The sequence below is a fragment of the Cyprinodon variegatus genome, unplaced genomic scaffold (genome assembly GCF_000732505.1).
Source record: "Cyprinodon variegatus isolate N-32 unplaced genomic scaffold, C_variegatus-1.0 Scaffold1438, whole genome shotgun sequence".
Classification (NCBI taxonomy): Eukaryota; Metazoa; Chordata; class Actinopteri; order Cyprinodontiformes; family Cyprinodontidae; genus Cyprinodon; species Cyprinodon variegatus.
In genome coordinates this window covers 64782-80151 of record NW_015151891.1, presented here as the reverse complement: position 1 = coordinate 80151, position 15370 = coordinate 64782, and the positions used below count along the sequence as shown (strand labels likewise).

Genomic DNA, 15370 nt, shown 5'->3' with positions numbered 1-15370 from the left:
GGGAACTGGACTGATAAGTGAACAGGTAACTGGACTGATGAGGGAACTGGACTGATAAGTGAACAGGGAACTGGACTGATGAGGGAACTGGACTGATAAGTGAACAGGTAACTGGACTGATCAGGGAACTGGACTGATGAGGGAGAATCTTGAGGGAGAACTTTATCCTACAGTTCCGAGATGACCTTTCTAATCTGAAAGGTGAAAATAAATCAACAGAAAAATGGCAGACCTAGAATCTTTACAATCTAGTTTTCTGTCTTAAAAACATATCTTAATATTTCTATATTATTGCTGAACATGTTGGATCAGAAATCCAGAAGAAGAAAAAAACGGTTATGCGATCACGTGACTCAGTTCCTGCTGCCAACATGGCTGCCGAGGAGCTGCCGTCTGATTTTGACATCGTCATTCTGGGCACAGGTACCTCCTCTGGATTATTATCATGTCATCTGATTCGGATTGGGTGTAGAAACGTGCGGTGGTTCAGACTCGGTCCAAAACATTCGGTTTAAACCAGCCTGAACCAGATCATGAGCTGGAGTTTGTCTGTCCGTTACAGTCAATGGGGCTAGCTGCTAGCGTGCTAGCTGCTAGCCTGATGAACTGTGATGTTTACATTAGCCTGATGGAGTCAAAGCTGCTCTCCATCTGACAGGAGGCTAACCCAGGCTAGCTGCTGCTCACCTCCCCATCATCACACCACTGATCGGTTCCAGAACCTCAGCAGAATACCGTTTAAGTTCTGGACAGATCAGAACCACAGACCACCCTGTTATAGTTTCCTATATAATCTATTTTCTTCCCGGTGTTATTTTTATAGAGTTTTCTCCTTAAACATCCCGTTTGTTCCATGTCAGCAGTGTTGTTTTTCCCTCACTGTAGGGCCTCCATCATGTCAACACTGGTTGTACTGGTTTGGACTGGAAAGCAAACACTGGGACCAGCAGCAGCTTTAAAGTTCCTGGATCATGCAGGACTTTATAAACTCCTATTGATGAAGTCACATTAAACGGGCTTTAGTTAATAACTAAAGTTATTATTAATTTATTTTTAAAACATTTGATTTATCAGAAAAATGTTAAAAAATCCTCTAGATAAACGTTTATCTAATCGTTCAAAGTTTCTATAATTTTCTTGTAGTATGTATAAAGTGTAAATTAGCCCAATATTTAGAAAAAAAGGAAATAATGTGAAAAACTGCAGGCTTGCAGAGACTTTTCCTATAATGCTGCACATGTGACTATGCCCTTTACATGGACTAGGACACGGGTCAGCAACCCAAACTGCTCAAAGAGCAGTTTTTTTTGGACCAAAAAAAACAAAAAATAAATCTGTCTGGAACCGCAAAAATGTAAAAGTCTTATATACGCTGGCTCTTAGTATATTATCCCACTATAGAAAGGACTTTGTGGTCTTAAATATATAGCAATCATTCATGATGAAATGTTTATCCTGGAGCAAATGTCACATGGTAGCATGAGGTGATGGAGGAGCAGTGAACGCTCTCACCAAGCGGTTTAGGTTTTGTTGCATTGATGAAATTATAGAAACAGGATAAAGGAATCCATTCTTTGAATCCTCTTTTCTCATCAGCTGTCTTCTTTTTTTCCCCTTTGGGCTCCATGGTCCAAGTCACATCCACCGCTTTGTTTGCCTGGCATGGCGCCACGCTGGTTGCAAGTTATTACCTCTGATCTTATTGGCTATGATGCAAATTATTGTTTAAATTATTATTATTTTTTTTTTATTAAACATGTTTTATTTGAAACATTTGCACTAACCACTTACTAAAATGTTGACCAGAAAGTTTAAATTATTTGGTTAACCTTGGATTTTGTTTAAATATTAGAAATAAAGACACTTTGTGAGCTCGGCATCAAGTATGAAGTCCTCTGGTAGTGACTCTGCAGGAATTTTAGTTTAAATTTATTTATTATACAAATGTTTACAGCATTGGAAAACATAATTCATTTTAGTTGGACCTCCTGCACACCATGTTAAAACAAACTTTTTTGAAAAGCTCCAGAGAGCCGTAAGGGGGGGCGCTAAAGAGCGGCGCGTTGCCGATCCCTGGACTAGGACATTGGGGAGAACTGCAGAGGTTTTTTGTCCTTCTTAGTTAATGGAAAATGAAAAATCTGAATCAATCTCCTCTTCACAAATTAAGCTTTATTCTTGTTATGCTTCCTGGAACATAGAATAAAAACAATTTAGATTGAATCTGTCTGCATGCTCCTGGTTTTCTGCTCTTAGCTGTGATTGATATCGGTTATTGATTAATCAGGTCTTGCTGAGTCGGTGGTAGCAGCTGCCTGTTCGAGGGTTGGACAAAGGGTTCTTCACCTGGACAGGTGAGCTTTAATCTGTCAGCGATGATCCTGTAAGGGTAAGACATGACGCTTCTGAGAGGATCCTAATTCATGTTGGATTAATCAGTTATTGATTGACAGGAGTTTAAATCCATGAGATCAGAGTCATTGCATGAGATGTTTGAAGGCTTTTATTGTGAAAGGCTTGTCTTCCTGTTTGTGTTTCCAGGAGGAGTCATTATGCAGCGAACTGGGCCAGCTTCACCTTTAACGGCCTGCTCACCTGGATTGAGGAGCAGAAGGTGATTATTGATCATCATTGATTGTTGGTCATCAGCCTGTTGCCCACTGGCCTGTGACTGTGTGTGTTGGTAGGAGGAGTCTAAGCCTGAGAAGATCGAGGATTGGTCGAGTTTAGTGGAGGAAGGGGAGGAGCTTATACACCTCTCAAATTCAGACCCCGCCTCCATCACTAACCTGCAGGTGTTTAGTTACACCAGGTAAACTCCGCCTTTCTTCTTTACTACCAGACTGGGATGATTGTGGAGGGTTTCTATAATTTGGTAAAAGATAAATAACTAGATTGGCATTCCTTTTAGTGAGGAGGAGGAAGCTGATGAACCAAACACCATAGAGGAAGAAAAAGCAGCAGGTGAAGATGCAGTTAAAGAGTCGTCAGAGACCGAGTCTGCAGGTTTGCCTCGTTAATATTCATTCATTGTTCCAAACGCTGGTTTTCCTTCACACTAACAAGGATGATGCAAACATGTTGCAGGTTCAAAGGAAGAAGAGGATGCTGGACCTGCAGAGGAAGAGGAGGTGAGGAAGAGGGGCTATGAAGATGATGCTTTAATCCGGTCTGATCATCTGACTGAATGTTCTTAACCAATCACAGCCTGCAGAGACAGAAGAGGAGGAGCCTGAGGCCGACCAGCCGCCGACCTCGCCTCCTTCCAACCAATCAGAGCCCGTCAGAAAGAAGATCAGCCATGCTCAGCTGGTAAAGGAGGGGCGCAGGTTTAACATCGACCTGGTCTCCAAGGTAACCACAACTGTGTTGTCATAAAACATTAAAAGAACTGTAAAAGCTTATTTATCAGCCATTAGTTTCATGATGATGATGATGTTAAGAGTCTGTGACCTCATCATTCTGGGGATGTGGTTGATGATGTCACAGAAGCTGGGGGGTCTAACAATATCATTTAAAAATTAATAATCGATGCTGAATGCGTAGACATCAGCCCATAGTGCAGAGTTTAAATTAACTTTATTTAAAAACTTTCAAATTCAGCCACAACAGAAAGTGTAATAAGCATCAACATCAAACACCTCATGGTTACACCGTAGGCAGGAGCGTCTGATGTTGGGGTGATGATGTCAAAGGGACGTTTGATGATGATGTGAGGAATTAACAGTCATGAAGTTTCTCCTTCTTCATCAGCTCCTGTTTTCTCGTGGCTCTTTGGTCGATCTGCTCATCAAATCAAACGTGAGTCGCTACGCTGAGTTCAAGAACGTGACCAGGATACTGACCTATCGCCATGGCAACATAGAGCAGGTCCGTACAGTTTGTTTAACGTTTTTATCTGCCACCCGTCTCTCTCTTACCCGTCTCTCTCTCACCCGTCTCCCCCTCCAGGTTCCCTGCAGCCGGGCTGATGTGTTTGCGAGCCGCCAGCTCTCTGTCGTTGAGAAGAGGAAGTTGATGCGCTTCCTGACGTCATGTATGGAGGAGACGGAGGAGCAGACGGGTGAGACACCTGCCCTGTTCTTCTGCTGACACCATCAGAATGTTGTAGAACCAGACGTCTTCAGCTCCTCTTCATGGATGTAAACGGTGCAAACACAGTGGTGCATTATGGGTAATCTAGCCCCTTCCTCCCACTTTTAGCCTACAGCGGTCGGCCATATTCGGAATTCCTGCGTGACCAACAGCTCGGTGAAAGCCTGCAACACTTCCTGCTTCATTCTATCGCCATGGTAACGGAAGACACACCCACAGAGGAGGGACTTGCCTCCACACGTCACTTCCTTCGGTGTCTGGGTCGCTATGGCAACACCCCCTTCCTGTTTCCTGTTTACGGCCTTGGAGAGATCCCACAGTGCTTCTGCAGGTGAGAACCAGCCGTTGCTATGGAGACGCATTTCTGTCTGCTGGGTTGGTGGTGCACCTACAGCAGGTTCTGCAGCCTCTCTGAGTTCTGCTCTCAAAGCTTCCACTGTTGATGAACACCAACAGCATCTCCCGTGTTATTCGGCCGGTTCTGCTCCTCAGAACTTTCTCTGAGGCTTTAATCCTAGTTTTACCGGTCAGGTGAGTCCACCTTAAGCTTTGCAATACACTGCTGCTCAGTTTCTCTTCACCCAGAAGCTCTGTGCAGCTCCACTGGCTGCTCTGTCAGCTGCTCCTTCATTAACAGCAGACATTAGTGATGATGAGGATGCTGTCGCCGAAGGCTCCTCTCCATATCAGATGATGATGCTGAGCGGATATTAGCTGACGCTGTCGGCCTCTGAGGAGATGAATGTCTGCCTGGAAGATGAAGATGTTCTGCTAACTGTTTGAGCTCTTCATCGTGGTCAGAGGCCAGTAAGGCCTGAGGCTGCAGTGGGTCAGAACTCGTTGATGGCCCAGTCTGATTAGCGGGGCTGAGAACAACTGACTGAGTTGGAGAGGAGGTCAGTTCTGACATCCCCTTGCCGACCCAGACCTGGCATGAAGACCGAGTTCTGCTAAAGGTCCACGTCCCCAAATAGCAGTTTGGTTCTGTTCACCCTCACATCAACTGTTTTCCAGGTTCTTTTAGAACATGCTTAGGAACCAGAGTAGAGCTGACAGACCGTTCTTCTCATTAAGCTCAATGTAATCACTGGTTCAGAACCAGAATAATGGATCAGTTTCCCTGCATGATCTTAACAGGCCTTCTGATTGAGGTCCGGTAACTAACATGAGGTCAGAACACACACACTGACCGAGGGTTTTGATTGGACGTCAGTAGAACCTTCTGGACCGACCCGTGTTCTAACGTAAACCTTCTGTTGTTTCAGGATGAGCGCCGTGTTTGGAGGGATCTACTGTCTCAGACACTCCGTCCACTGTCTCATCGTGGACAAGGACACCAACAGGTAACCACGGTTACACTCTGGTTAGGTGGTCAGTAGAGAAAGTCTCAGTCTGTCTCTGTGTCACTGTGAGACGTGGTGTCCTGGTCCTGCGTCCTCCTCGTCTAACAGGTCATTAACTCTGAACTTCACCTCGTCTATCTTCTTCATCACCTTTAAAGGTTAAATAAATAATAGCAGTTCTGCTGCTCTGATTGGCTGCCTATGCCACCATGGTAACAACCAATTTATGTGACCTTCTGAGCCGTGATTGGGTGATAATTTATGATGGGCCAAACACTCAATTTATGTGGAGGAAATGAGGAGGATAATTTGATGTAATGGATGAGGAGGGCTTCAGCCAGCTGCTGTTGTCATGGTTACTGTTAGCATCTATCACTGTGTCCTTGAATCTGCCAGGGACAGGAAGTAGAGTGTCCGAATAAAAGCGCCAGGGGAGGTTATCTAGCCTGAGCTGAAGTTTGATCCAACGTTTTTATGATGAACCTTATATATCAGGACTTGGGGAAGAAGACATGTTTCCTTTCTCAGAGCCACAGGTCCTCAGAATAATCCTGATTCAGGTCCAAAAGAAAAAAAAAGAGGATGCCATGCTTGGCTGGAGTTAGAGAACCAGTCAGACATCAGCTGCAGTCTGTAGATTGATAGATATTTCAACATAGACTCGTCTGTTCAGTCCAGCAGACATAGTTTGATCCTCGTCCTCAACAATGGGTCAGGTTCTGACTGGATCTACCCCAAAAGAATTCTCTGATCCCATTCTAAAGGATCTGCTCCTGCTGACAAGCACACAGTGATGGTGGAGAGAAAAACAACCAGAACAAGGCTCAGTGTGAGTGGATTTTGGATTTGAATGAAGATTCCAACTTCCTGGAGCAGGAAGAGTCCACATTCATGTTCCCGCCTAAGTTTCCCGGACAGATGTCTTTATTTCTTTCTGGTACATGAAGTCATCGAAACAGGTCGCCTTAAAACCAAATCCACATTGACGTTAAACATGGTTCAGACGGACGCCAAAAACTGGATTCTGGATCATCTGCACTTTAAATCAATTAAACCCTTGTTATTCTTTAATATTTTCCAAGGCATTGATATCGAGTTTGAAAGTTTAGTATGTTGACATCCCTTGTGTTAGCTTAGCCTCCTAGCTTGTAGCCTTTGGTGGTACTGCTAGCGGTCTGAACCAGGTAGCTGCGTCTTTCCGGGTCATTTCGACTGTGGCGACGGTTTTAGATGATTCCCTGTTTTAATGAAAAGCAGACGCAGTAGAACAGAACCGAGCCGACCCACATAGAGTAGAGGAGGGGGAGTGTACCACGAGAAGATCAGAAGGAGATGAAGAAAAAAGAGGAGGTGGAGTCAGAGGTCAAAGTTCATGTCTCCATAGATCAGGTGTTCCTACTCGACGACCTGTTTATGCCATGTGCTCCATCAGTGATTTCATCACTCTGACATCACTTCCTATTGCAGGTGTAAGGCGGTGATTGACAGCCGAGGCCAGCGAATCAGCTGCAGCCATGTGGTTCTGGAGGACAGTTACCTGGACGCAGACAGGAAGCGGACAGCCACACCCCCCAGGTGAGGAGAGAAACATGGCGAGGACCGTTCCTCCTAGGTTTATTACTGGGGATGACGATGTTGATGGTGTGGTGTGTGTCCAGGTATCTGAGCCGGGCCGTCCTCATCACAGATGCCTCGGTTCTGCCCTCAGACCCGGACCAACAGGTAACTCCGCCTCGATTGCTGGAGGTCAGCATGAAGTGATGTCAGAAAGCAAAGCTGTTGAGTCACAGGCAGCGCTGGTCCAGTTCAACCAGAACTGGTTCTAAAGCGGCTCCAGATGGGTTAATCTGAACTGGGTCTAGTATAAATGGTGATGACATCACTGGCTAATCAACATCCCATTGCCTAGCATGTTTAACTCAGTCGCAGTGGGTTCTGAACCCAGAGGACTTGAACAGAACTTTCCTGTCAGCTGACCTCTGTAAGAGGATCTGCCCTGGTTCCGCCCTCAGAACCGGTCCAATTTCTGTGCAGAAAATCATGACCCTGACTTCATGTTTGGTTCTGGACCTGGGGCAGGTGGCAGACATGATGGACCTGCTCAGGTTCCTCCAGGTGACATCAGGAGCACAGCTGGGAATGATTGCATCAGGGAACAGCAAGTGGGCGGAGTTTGTTCTGTTCCTGCTGATCCAGGACCATTCATCCTGTCTCCTCAGATCTCCATGGTAACGGTTCCTCCCACCACAACAGGAGGTCCTTCAGTGAAGATGGTGGAGCTGAGCTCGTCCACCATGACCTGCATCCCTGGAACATGTGAGTTCACCTGCAGCCTCTGAAGGTTCTGGTTAGAGGGTTCAGGGTCCAATAAGCTCCCTTTGCTGAAAGGGTTTAGAATGAGTCAGCAATGAAGATGATGCAGGTCTGTGAAAACGACCAGAACCTGCTGAACAAACTCCTGAGGGAGAAAGAGCTGAAAGAACAGAACCCCTCAGAGAGAAGTCGACTAAAAGTCCAACTCAGACTGAACCGGCGGGAGCTGCAGGTCCAGACCAGAGCAAACGATCAGCAGAATCAGTGAACTATTAAAGTATCAGCGACTTTGTTAGATCAGGAAAAAGATGAACATGAAGAAACAGATTAGTGAGCAACAGCTGGGGGCCTGTTACCGTAGACACGTCTGTTACCTTAGAGACAGCTGCCAGTATCCTATCATCAGCTGTTTCCTCTTTCCAGACTTGGTCCATCTCACCTGCCAGTCGGTTGGCTCCGCCCATGAGGACCTGTTGCCCGTGGTAACCAGGATATTCAGAACCACAGAGCCTCAGGAGGAAGGTAACACACACACACACACACACACATTCTGATCTTGCTATATGTAATGGGGACCATTGAGTTTCAGCCCTTTCTGAACCCAGAACATTCACTTTGAATACACATGTCTATAAAGTTTTCATTTTAATCAGTGTAGAACTAATCAATCTCTGCCATCATAGATCTCTTCATACTCCATTAGATCCTCCCCTTTCTATCTAACTTTTTATTTTTAATGCCATTACTAATCGAAATACCATGTCATGATGATGCCTTTAGAGTTGCTTCCTTCAAACTTCCTGTTTCCTCTAGTTGCTGCGGCCAATCCTTTGATTTGGACTCAGGCTGAACTTACTGGTTGGCTCCCAGCTCTTAAAATGTTGTTTCCAGGTCCTCCTATCTGGGTTGGCTTCAGGCTGTTTAGTTGATTTTAATAATGAAGGTTTTTTTTTTTAATTTAACTGTGTATTAATGGTTAGTTTATAAAGAATGTGTGTCTATTTAGAGATAAAATGGCCTCATACTGGAACCAGAACAGGAGCAGCTGCTTCTGGTCTGAGTGAGTTCAGATCCAGATGTCTCCTCATGCTGTCCATCTGTCCTCAGACCGTCGTCCCTCTGTCCTCTGGTGTCTGTACTTCAACATGGCCGATGGGTCAGCGCTAGAGGTCGAAGGTCACCGCGTACCATCCAACGTGTACGTCTGCTCTGGTCCAGATGGAGCGCTGGGACACGAACACACCATCAGACAGGTGAGCCGTCCCGCTCCACTGAACAGAATCTGGCTGATGTTTGGTTCAGTTACCGTCCGCTGGTTCAAACCGGTTACTGCAGGGTTCCTGCTGCATTCAGAGTCGCTGGAAGTTGTCATATTTGATGTCAGGCTTGTTCCTGGGTTACAGGAACCAGAATGAAAGTTTGTTCTGTTTTTAGGCTGAGTCCATCTTCCAGAAGATCCTCCCAGAGGAGGAGTTCTGTCCTCCTGCTCCAAACCCTGAAGACATCATCTATGATGGAGACAATGCGTCCCCTGGAGAGGACAGAGCAGCAGTGGAGAACGGAGGGAACCAGGAGGAGAACCAAGAGAAAGAAGGAAACCAGGAGGAGAACCAAGAGAAAGAAGGAAACCAGGAGGAGAATCAGGAGGAGAACCAAGAGAAAGAAGGAAACCAGGAGAATCAGGAGAAAAAAGGAGACCAGGAGGAGAATGGAGTGAACCAAGAGCCTGAGGAGTAACATGAACCTTCACCACTTTATTTTCTGCTCTGATCTTTGGCATGAAGGCAGCAGCTGCACTGCTGCCACCTGCTGACCGCAGCCTGAACTGCACCACTCAAGGTTCTGGGAGGAGACCCATCAGAACTCTGTTGCGTTTGGACCCTTGGTTCTATTTATGCTGTATGTTTTCTTTATTGGATTATGTAGATGACAGTTAATGTTTTTCTGTTGCTGTAAGCATCAGTTCTTGTTGGTTCTACTGGGTTCTGATCCAGGTTTCACCACCGATGTCAGATCATTCAGCAGTATTTGGCCAAACACATTTAGCCTTTGGATGATAAGGTAACAAATAAACCAAGTTCCTATATCAGCATCAATGTTCTCAGGTTTTAAAAAAAAAAATTGTTTAACTCATTTTTAAGAATTTCATGAGGCACATTTCTACATATTAGGTCAAACTGATTTTTTTTTAATGAATTCTGCCATGAAAAGGTTTAGTTCCAACCTCGAATCTTCCCCTCAGCGCCCTGGAAACGGTAAAGTGTCTTTTTTTTTTCAATCTTCTGAAGGCAAATTCCATTATTTCGGAGCGTCATCTGTTAAAAGGAACCCAGAATTCATCCCTGATGAATAAAGCAGGTTCACTTCAAACCATTACTGGTAGCAGTGGGTTCTGGACCGGCCCGGAAACGCACCGTTCAAGCTGTTCCGTCTAACACCAAAATCTCACATCCTCCACATGCTCCCTGCTTAGCTGCAGACCGCCTGTGCAAAACAAAGCCTAAAGCCTCCATGGTTCCTTAATAGTGAATTTTTTTTTTAATTCATAGGAGAAAAACTAATTTCTGCTCAAACGTTTCCTTTTCGTTGTGGATCTTTGCAATAGGGATAATTAGCATAATGCAAAATTGGTTTATTCTCTATTTCCAAACTCAGCATCTCTTCATCCATGCCTGCAATAAGAAGTTTCTTTTGAAGTTGTGACTGGATTTGATAAGTTTACATTTATTGGCTGCATCTAAAAATATCAGTGTATGAAGGTCCAGCAGGATTTTGACCCCGCCAGCTTCCAACAGACCGGTGTGGAGCAAAAAATAGCTTGACTCTGTATTTTGACGGTGAAGATGTTCATAGCCGGTGAGGTGTGGAGAAGTTATGGTGGATGTGGAGCAATTCTCATTGATGATTTTGCAAGTTAGCAGAGCAGTGACAAGATGTGGAATCTGGGGGTAAGATCAAAGGTCCAGTCTCTCTAACAGAAGATGCTGTTGGCATAGCTGATAAAGTCAGTACCAGGGCTGGTTCTGGACCACAGCCCAGAATTGTCAACATGTGGAATAAATATTTAAGGCTTTAAAACCCAACAGATCTATAATTCTGAACCTCTAGACAGTTTTTTTTTTTTTAAATCGGCTGTGGTTCTGCTGACCCATTTAACACAAAGACAGACTGGGGTTCAAACTGAGGCTTTTATTGTGAAAATCAAACAGCTCTTTACAGACGGCGACCACGGCGACCGCCCTTCCTCCTGGTGGAGTCCGATGGGATCGGAGTGACGTCCTCTGAACACAAGAAGAAACAGAACACGATCAGACCAACAGAACCAGACTGCAGCTTCAAGGCCCAGAACCAGAAAACCTTCTGCTTTGGTCCGCTGGTTCTGGACCTGCTAGTCTAGAGATGGATGTTCTAGAACCTGCAGCATTTCCACACAAAGCTGATCTATGAAGATCCAACTGAAAGGTCCGGTTCCTCTGACCCATTTAGAAGCTGCCCATGGTTCTGAACCTGTTCTAGCGGCCCATCAGAACCAGCCATTAAAGTAGAAATGAAACAGCTAACAAAACAATTTTAGCAGATTGTTTTCCCGTTATCAAATGAAAAATATTAGGGCTGAAACAATCTGAAACTGATTACTGACATAATCTGCAACTAAATAGTAATTAATAGTTAACTGGAGTATAGAACCTGTACTGGTATCTAAATTGTTAAAAACATTTCTAATGTCTAATATGCTCTACCCAGAACTCCTAAAGTGGAAAGGTTTTAGTTTCACCAGGTTTAAATTAGCAAAAGGTCAAATTATTAATTGATTAATTGAAAAGAATACAGATTAAATAAATGTACAAAGTAATCATTACTGGCTCCTCTAAAATATATAAAGATGTAGCATTTTATCATCTCTAAGCAGGGCGCTGCCATGTCGCAATACTTCAAACACTGTAGTCGCAGCGTGGGTTGATGCCTCAGCTGGAAGTCGAATATTTTATATATCGCCGCTACCATACAGCCTAATGGAGGCCAGACGCAGCTGAAAGGACTAGAGCGTCTAAACCACTTTGCTTCTGAGTGTGTGAGGAGAGAAGAGGCATCTGTGGAGATGCTCTGACTCTCAGTTACCAAACGATCTGCCTTTTTTAGTGAGTGCGGAGAGTTTGGCTTTACGGACATTTAAATCTGAGCCGAGGTGGAAACAGAGTTAGCCATGCTGTCCCTGAAGGACCTGAGAGAGGAACATGGAGCTACAGGGCAGTCCAAGAATAAAGCCGCAGGATGGCGAGGGAGAACAGAGACCTTAAGATATCCTGCCCGTCATGGATCACGGTTAGAGAGAATATTTCTCTGGAGGTTTTGACCCGATGTGGTTCCTGCTGAGGGACCCTGAGCTGCAGAGATGTTTTCATCCTGATGTCTGCTGCTTGAGTTCTAAAAACAGTGATAAACTGAGAACTAAGCTCTACTGACGGACGTTTGGCGATGGCGCTTTATTGCTGCCGCTGACCCACTGTCAGATTTTGATGGTCAGTAGAACCCGACTTATAGGCGGTGAAATAATATCATCCTGAGCTGCTTTAGCTACTAGCTCTCCAGACTCTAGTGTTCTGCTCAACATCCTAACAGCTTCCTCTTCTCTCAGACGCCCAGCGGGCTCGGAAATGTAAGCAAAGTGATGTAGCTGCTCTAGTCTCCTTTCAGCTTCATTCCCATCAAACCAAGATTTCTTCGATGATTTTATTCGACTGCTGGCTGAAACATCAACCGACCAGGAGACATCAGCGTTTGGAGCACTGCAACATGGCAGCGTCCTGCTTAATGATGATAAAAATGCTTCATTACCACATTTATAATATCAATAATAAGAGGCAATCTGGTAAATTAAAATGTTTTTTGGCTACCAGCTTTATTTCCATTTTTGAAGCTCCATCATCAGCTGCTGTGGGGTTCTGGTACCGAGCAGCGATCTGGTCTCAGAATAAAACAGGCCTAGTCAGCTGAAGCTGGTCGGTACCTTAACATCTGCCCCAGCAGTTGAGTCAATTTGAACAGAATCATTTTTAAGTGACATTTCTCTCATCAGTCTGTTCCGAGTGGGAAACCAACTGTTGATCTATTTGGCACAGATTTGCGGGTTATAGATCCAGCCATGGTCCAAATGGACCTATGACCTCAGCACTATCAGACCCAGAGCTGAGAACCGGATCAAACTGCCCTCCTGTTGAGACCAAGGGCCACTGGATATTTGACCCAGTGGAATGAGAACATCCCATAATACCAACTGGATTCTGCCTCCATATTCAACAGAACCCCTCAGATGTGTCCTTCACCAGCCCGACCCAAACCCCCCCAGAACTCCAACAGGAACCTACCGATGCGTCCGATCTTCATGCCGGACCGGGCCAGAGCTCTGAGCGCAGACTGAGCTCCGGGTCCAGGAGTCTTTGTCCTGAAACAGACAAAATGATCAGAACCACAGCCTCCTACCAAACCCGGACCATCAGAACCGCACGCCTACCTGTTCCCTCCGGTGGCCCGCAGCTTGATGTGCAGCGCCGTGATGCCCAGCTCCTTGCAGCGCTGCGCCACGTCCTGTGCTGCCAACATGGCGGCGTAGGGAGACGACTCATCTCTGTCGGCCTTCACCTTCATCCCACCTGTCACACGGCAGATCGTCTCCCTGGAAACACAAACCCATCAGAACTGGACCGGGCGAGCGGCGGTCAGGGCAGCAGCGGTGGCAGACTTACTTCCCGGAGAGGTCTGTGACGTGGACGAAGGTGTCGTTGAAGGAGGCAAAAATGTGGCAGACGCCAAACACGTTCTCTCCTTCGGCCACCTGGGGACCCAGGCTGATCACCTGCTCCTCCTTCTTCTCCTTCCCTTTACGAGGAGCCATGTCTGCTGAAGAGCAAAGCAGGACATTAAGCAGCAGCAGAAACTGCATCAGAACCCAAACAGTGACTAAACATCAGGAGGAAAAAAGACGGTGGCCTGATGGGGTCAGAGCAGAGAGTCACTAAGTATATGATTGGAGCGTCCAGATGCTTTGACCATCATGATCTTCATGAGGATGATGAAGCTGGTGCAGATTTAATCAGAACTGAGCTTAAACTGCTGCCCGATAATAGAAGCACACATGGAGGTCCAAACTGCTACCTGAAGCAGTTCAGAACCAGAACCACCTGTCACCGGGTGGCTCCGTCCTGTGGAAGGTTCATTCATGTTTACCTTAAAATTAGCTGCTTCAGAACTCAGAGGCTATGCTAACGTTAGCTTCTTGCAGACACCGATGATAAGACCGAACATTTCTGTCCCGCTAAAGATCCCAAACAAAAACAAAAAAAATATCACTTCGCTTAACTGTTCTATATTGTCTAAAACAACAGTGCTATAATGCCTATACACATTTGAATGGCCTCCATCTTCATCTGGACGCCCAGCTAACATGGCGACACGTCGCAGTCGAAAAACATTAGGGGAAAACTGGGAGAAACGAACCTTCAAAAAAATTACAGAAATAGAATTCAGACCCAGCTGGACCCTAAAATCATTAATCCTTCATAAAACACACCTTAGATGTTCGGATGGTGACCCGGTAGAAAGATTAAAGAGGATTTATTCCTCGGCTGGACTCACCTTACAGTGTCTCTTTAGTGAGCTCAAACAGAAAGGAAGGAAGCTTCGTTAACGGAAACAGAAATAAGGACTTCCTGCTGCCGCCGGTGCTGCCCCCTGCTGGACTTTCAGCAGAACAGCAGCGCATTCACTTTTAGATGCATACCGTTATCATATCGGAGGATGTAACATGATTTATTTATATCGAACCGAGCCATCAGCTCCGGGGCTGGTCAGCCTGTAGCTCTGTGATGAAAGTTGGTGGGGACACATGGGAGGAGGCTAATGGACCTACAGTTACACTTTCATTAGGCTAATTTTCCAAAAATGAGCTCAAACATCTATTTATTTAATGCTTTCCTATTTTTGAGGACACAAGACCACAACACACTGATATTTATATTTATAGATGTTATAGAGATCCCTTTTAGTGTATTACAAATATAGGGCCATAAAACATCAATGCATAAAAAAAAAAAATATTAATTAAAGCTAATTCCAATGCAGGAACTGATATCTGCATCCCTAAAAGTACAATTTCAATTCCATCCAGAAAAAATATCGATATGCTGCATTTTAAATATAGCACAGCATATTTTTTTCCTTGCAAAATTTGTGGTAAAATCTTGTTTTCACCTTTTAATCTTGAGCTCTCTTCTCTCTGTGTTCTGTTTAATAATATTGATCAACCCATTTACTAATATGATGATTCCAGAAACAAGATATGTAGAAGCTCTGCAGTCTGATTCTGTCTGATCAATAAGAAAACATGTTAATTTTAAGCTGTAGTTGGGAGTGATGGTCCTCTGAGAAGCCTAGATTTTTTTAAAGAGGAAAGAGCTGTTTTCTCAAGCTTCTTGCGTTATAGCAGCTTGTTTAAACTTATAATCTGCTACCCTTTTTAGTTGAAACAGCTCTGTATGTCTAACAAACAGATTTTTCGGTGGCATCTCTAATTATTTTAACCAACCCGTCTCCTAACTTTTACTTAAACATCAAAGTAGCTG

The 15370-nt window shown here is 44.9% G+C and overlaps 2 protein-coding genes across 3 annotated transcripts; one reads left to right on the top strand and one right to left on the bottom strand.

The window, feature by feature from the left end:
• The first annotated feature begins 347 nt into the window (after positions 1 to 347).
• On the top strand, positions 348 to 10421 carry LOC107103394 (rab proteins geranylgeranyltransferase component A 1-like). Its single transcript, XM_015403087.1, has 17 exons — positions 348 to 423; positions 2288 to 2354; positions 2542 to 2614; positions 2688 to 2812; positions 2912 to 3006; positions 3088 to 3131; positions 3208 to 3354; positions 3754 to 3870; positions 3952 to 4063; positions 4204 to 4426; positions 5361 to 5438; positions 6906 to 7013; positions 7097 to 7160; positions 7658 to 7754; positions 8175 to 8273; positions 8859 to 9004; positions 9186 to 10421. The coding sequence occupies exons 1-17, from the start codon at positions 372 to 374 to the stop codon at positions 9486 to 9488; spliced, it is 1950 nt and encodes a 649-aa protein (XP_015258573.1). The 5' UTR covers positions 348 to 371; the 3' UTR covers positions 9489 to 10421.
• Positions 10422 to 10922: 501 nt separating this feature from the next.
• rps14 (ribosomal protein S14) lies at positions 10923 to 14517 on the bottom strand. 2 transcript variants are annotated; one of them, XM_015403091.1, is made up of 5 exons: positions 14385 to 14517; positions 13496 to 13646; positions 13264 to 13425; positions 13118 to 13194; positions 10923 to 11032 (listed from the first exon to the last, which is right to left on the bottom strand). In XM_015403091.1, the coding sequence occupies exons 2-5, from the start codon at positions 13642 to 13644 to the stop codon at positions 10965 to 10967; spliced, it is 456 nt and encodes a 151-aa protein (XP_015258577.1). In that variant the 5' UTR covers positions 13645 to 13646; positions 14385 to 14517; the 3' UTR covers positions 10923 to 10964. The 2 variants fall into 2 exon arrangements, with proteins under 2 accessions (XP_015258577.1, XP_015258578.1); XM_015403092.1 differs by having other exon boundaries at positions 13496 to 13649; positions 14385 to 14497.
• Between the last annotated feature and the right edge of the window lie 853 nt (positions 14518 to 15370).

Coding starts and splice junctions, on each gene's coding strand:
- rps14 (XM_015403091.1), bottom strand. CDS start 13,644: ATGGCTCCTCGTAAAGGGAAGGAGAAGAAGGAGGAGCAGGTGATCAGC. Junction 13,426..13,495: donor GTCACAGACCTCTCCGGGAA/GTAAGTCTGCCA, acceptor TTGTGTTTCCAG/GGAGACGATCTGCCGTGTGA. Junction 11,033..13,117: donor CATGAAGATCGGACGCATCG/GTAGGTTCCTGT, acceptor TCTTGTGTTCAG/AGGACGTCACTCCGATCCCA.
- LOC107103394 (XM_015403087.1), top strand. CDS start 372: ATGGCTGCCGAGGAGCTGCCGTCTGATTTTGACATCGTCATTCTGGGC. Junction 3,871..3,951: donor GCCATGGCAACATAGAGCAG/GTCCGTACAGTT, acceptor CTCCCCCTCCAG/GTTCCCTGCAGCCGGGCTGA. Junction 5,439..6,905: donor GTGGACAAGGACACCAACAG/GTAACCACGGTT, acceptor TTCCTATTGCAG/GTGTAAGGCGGTGATTGACA.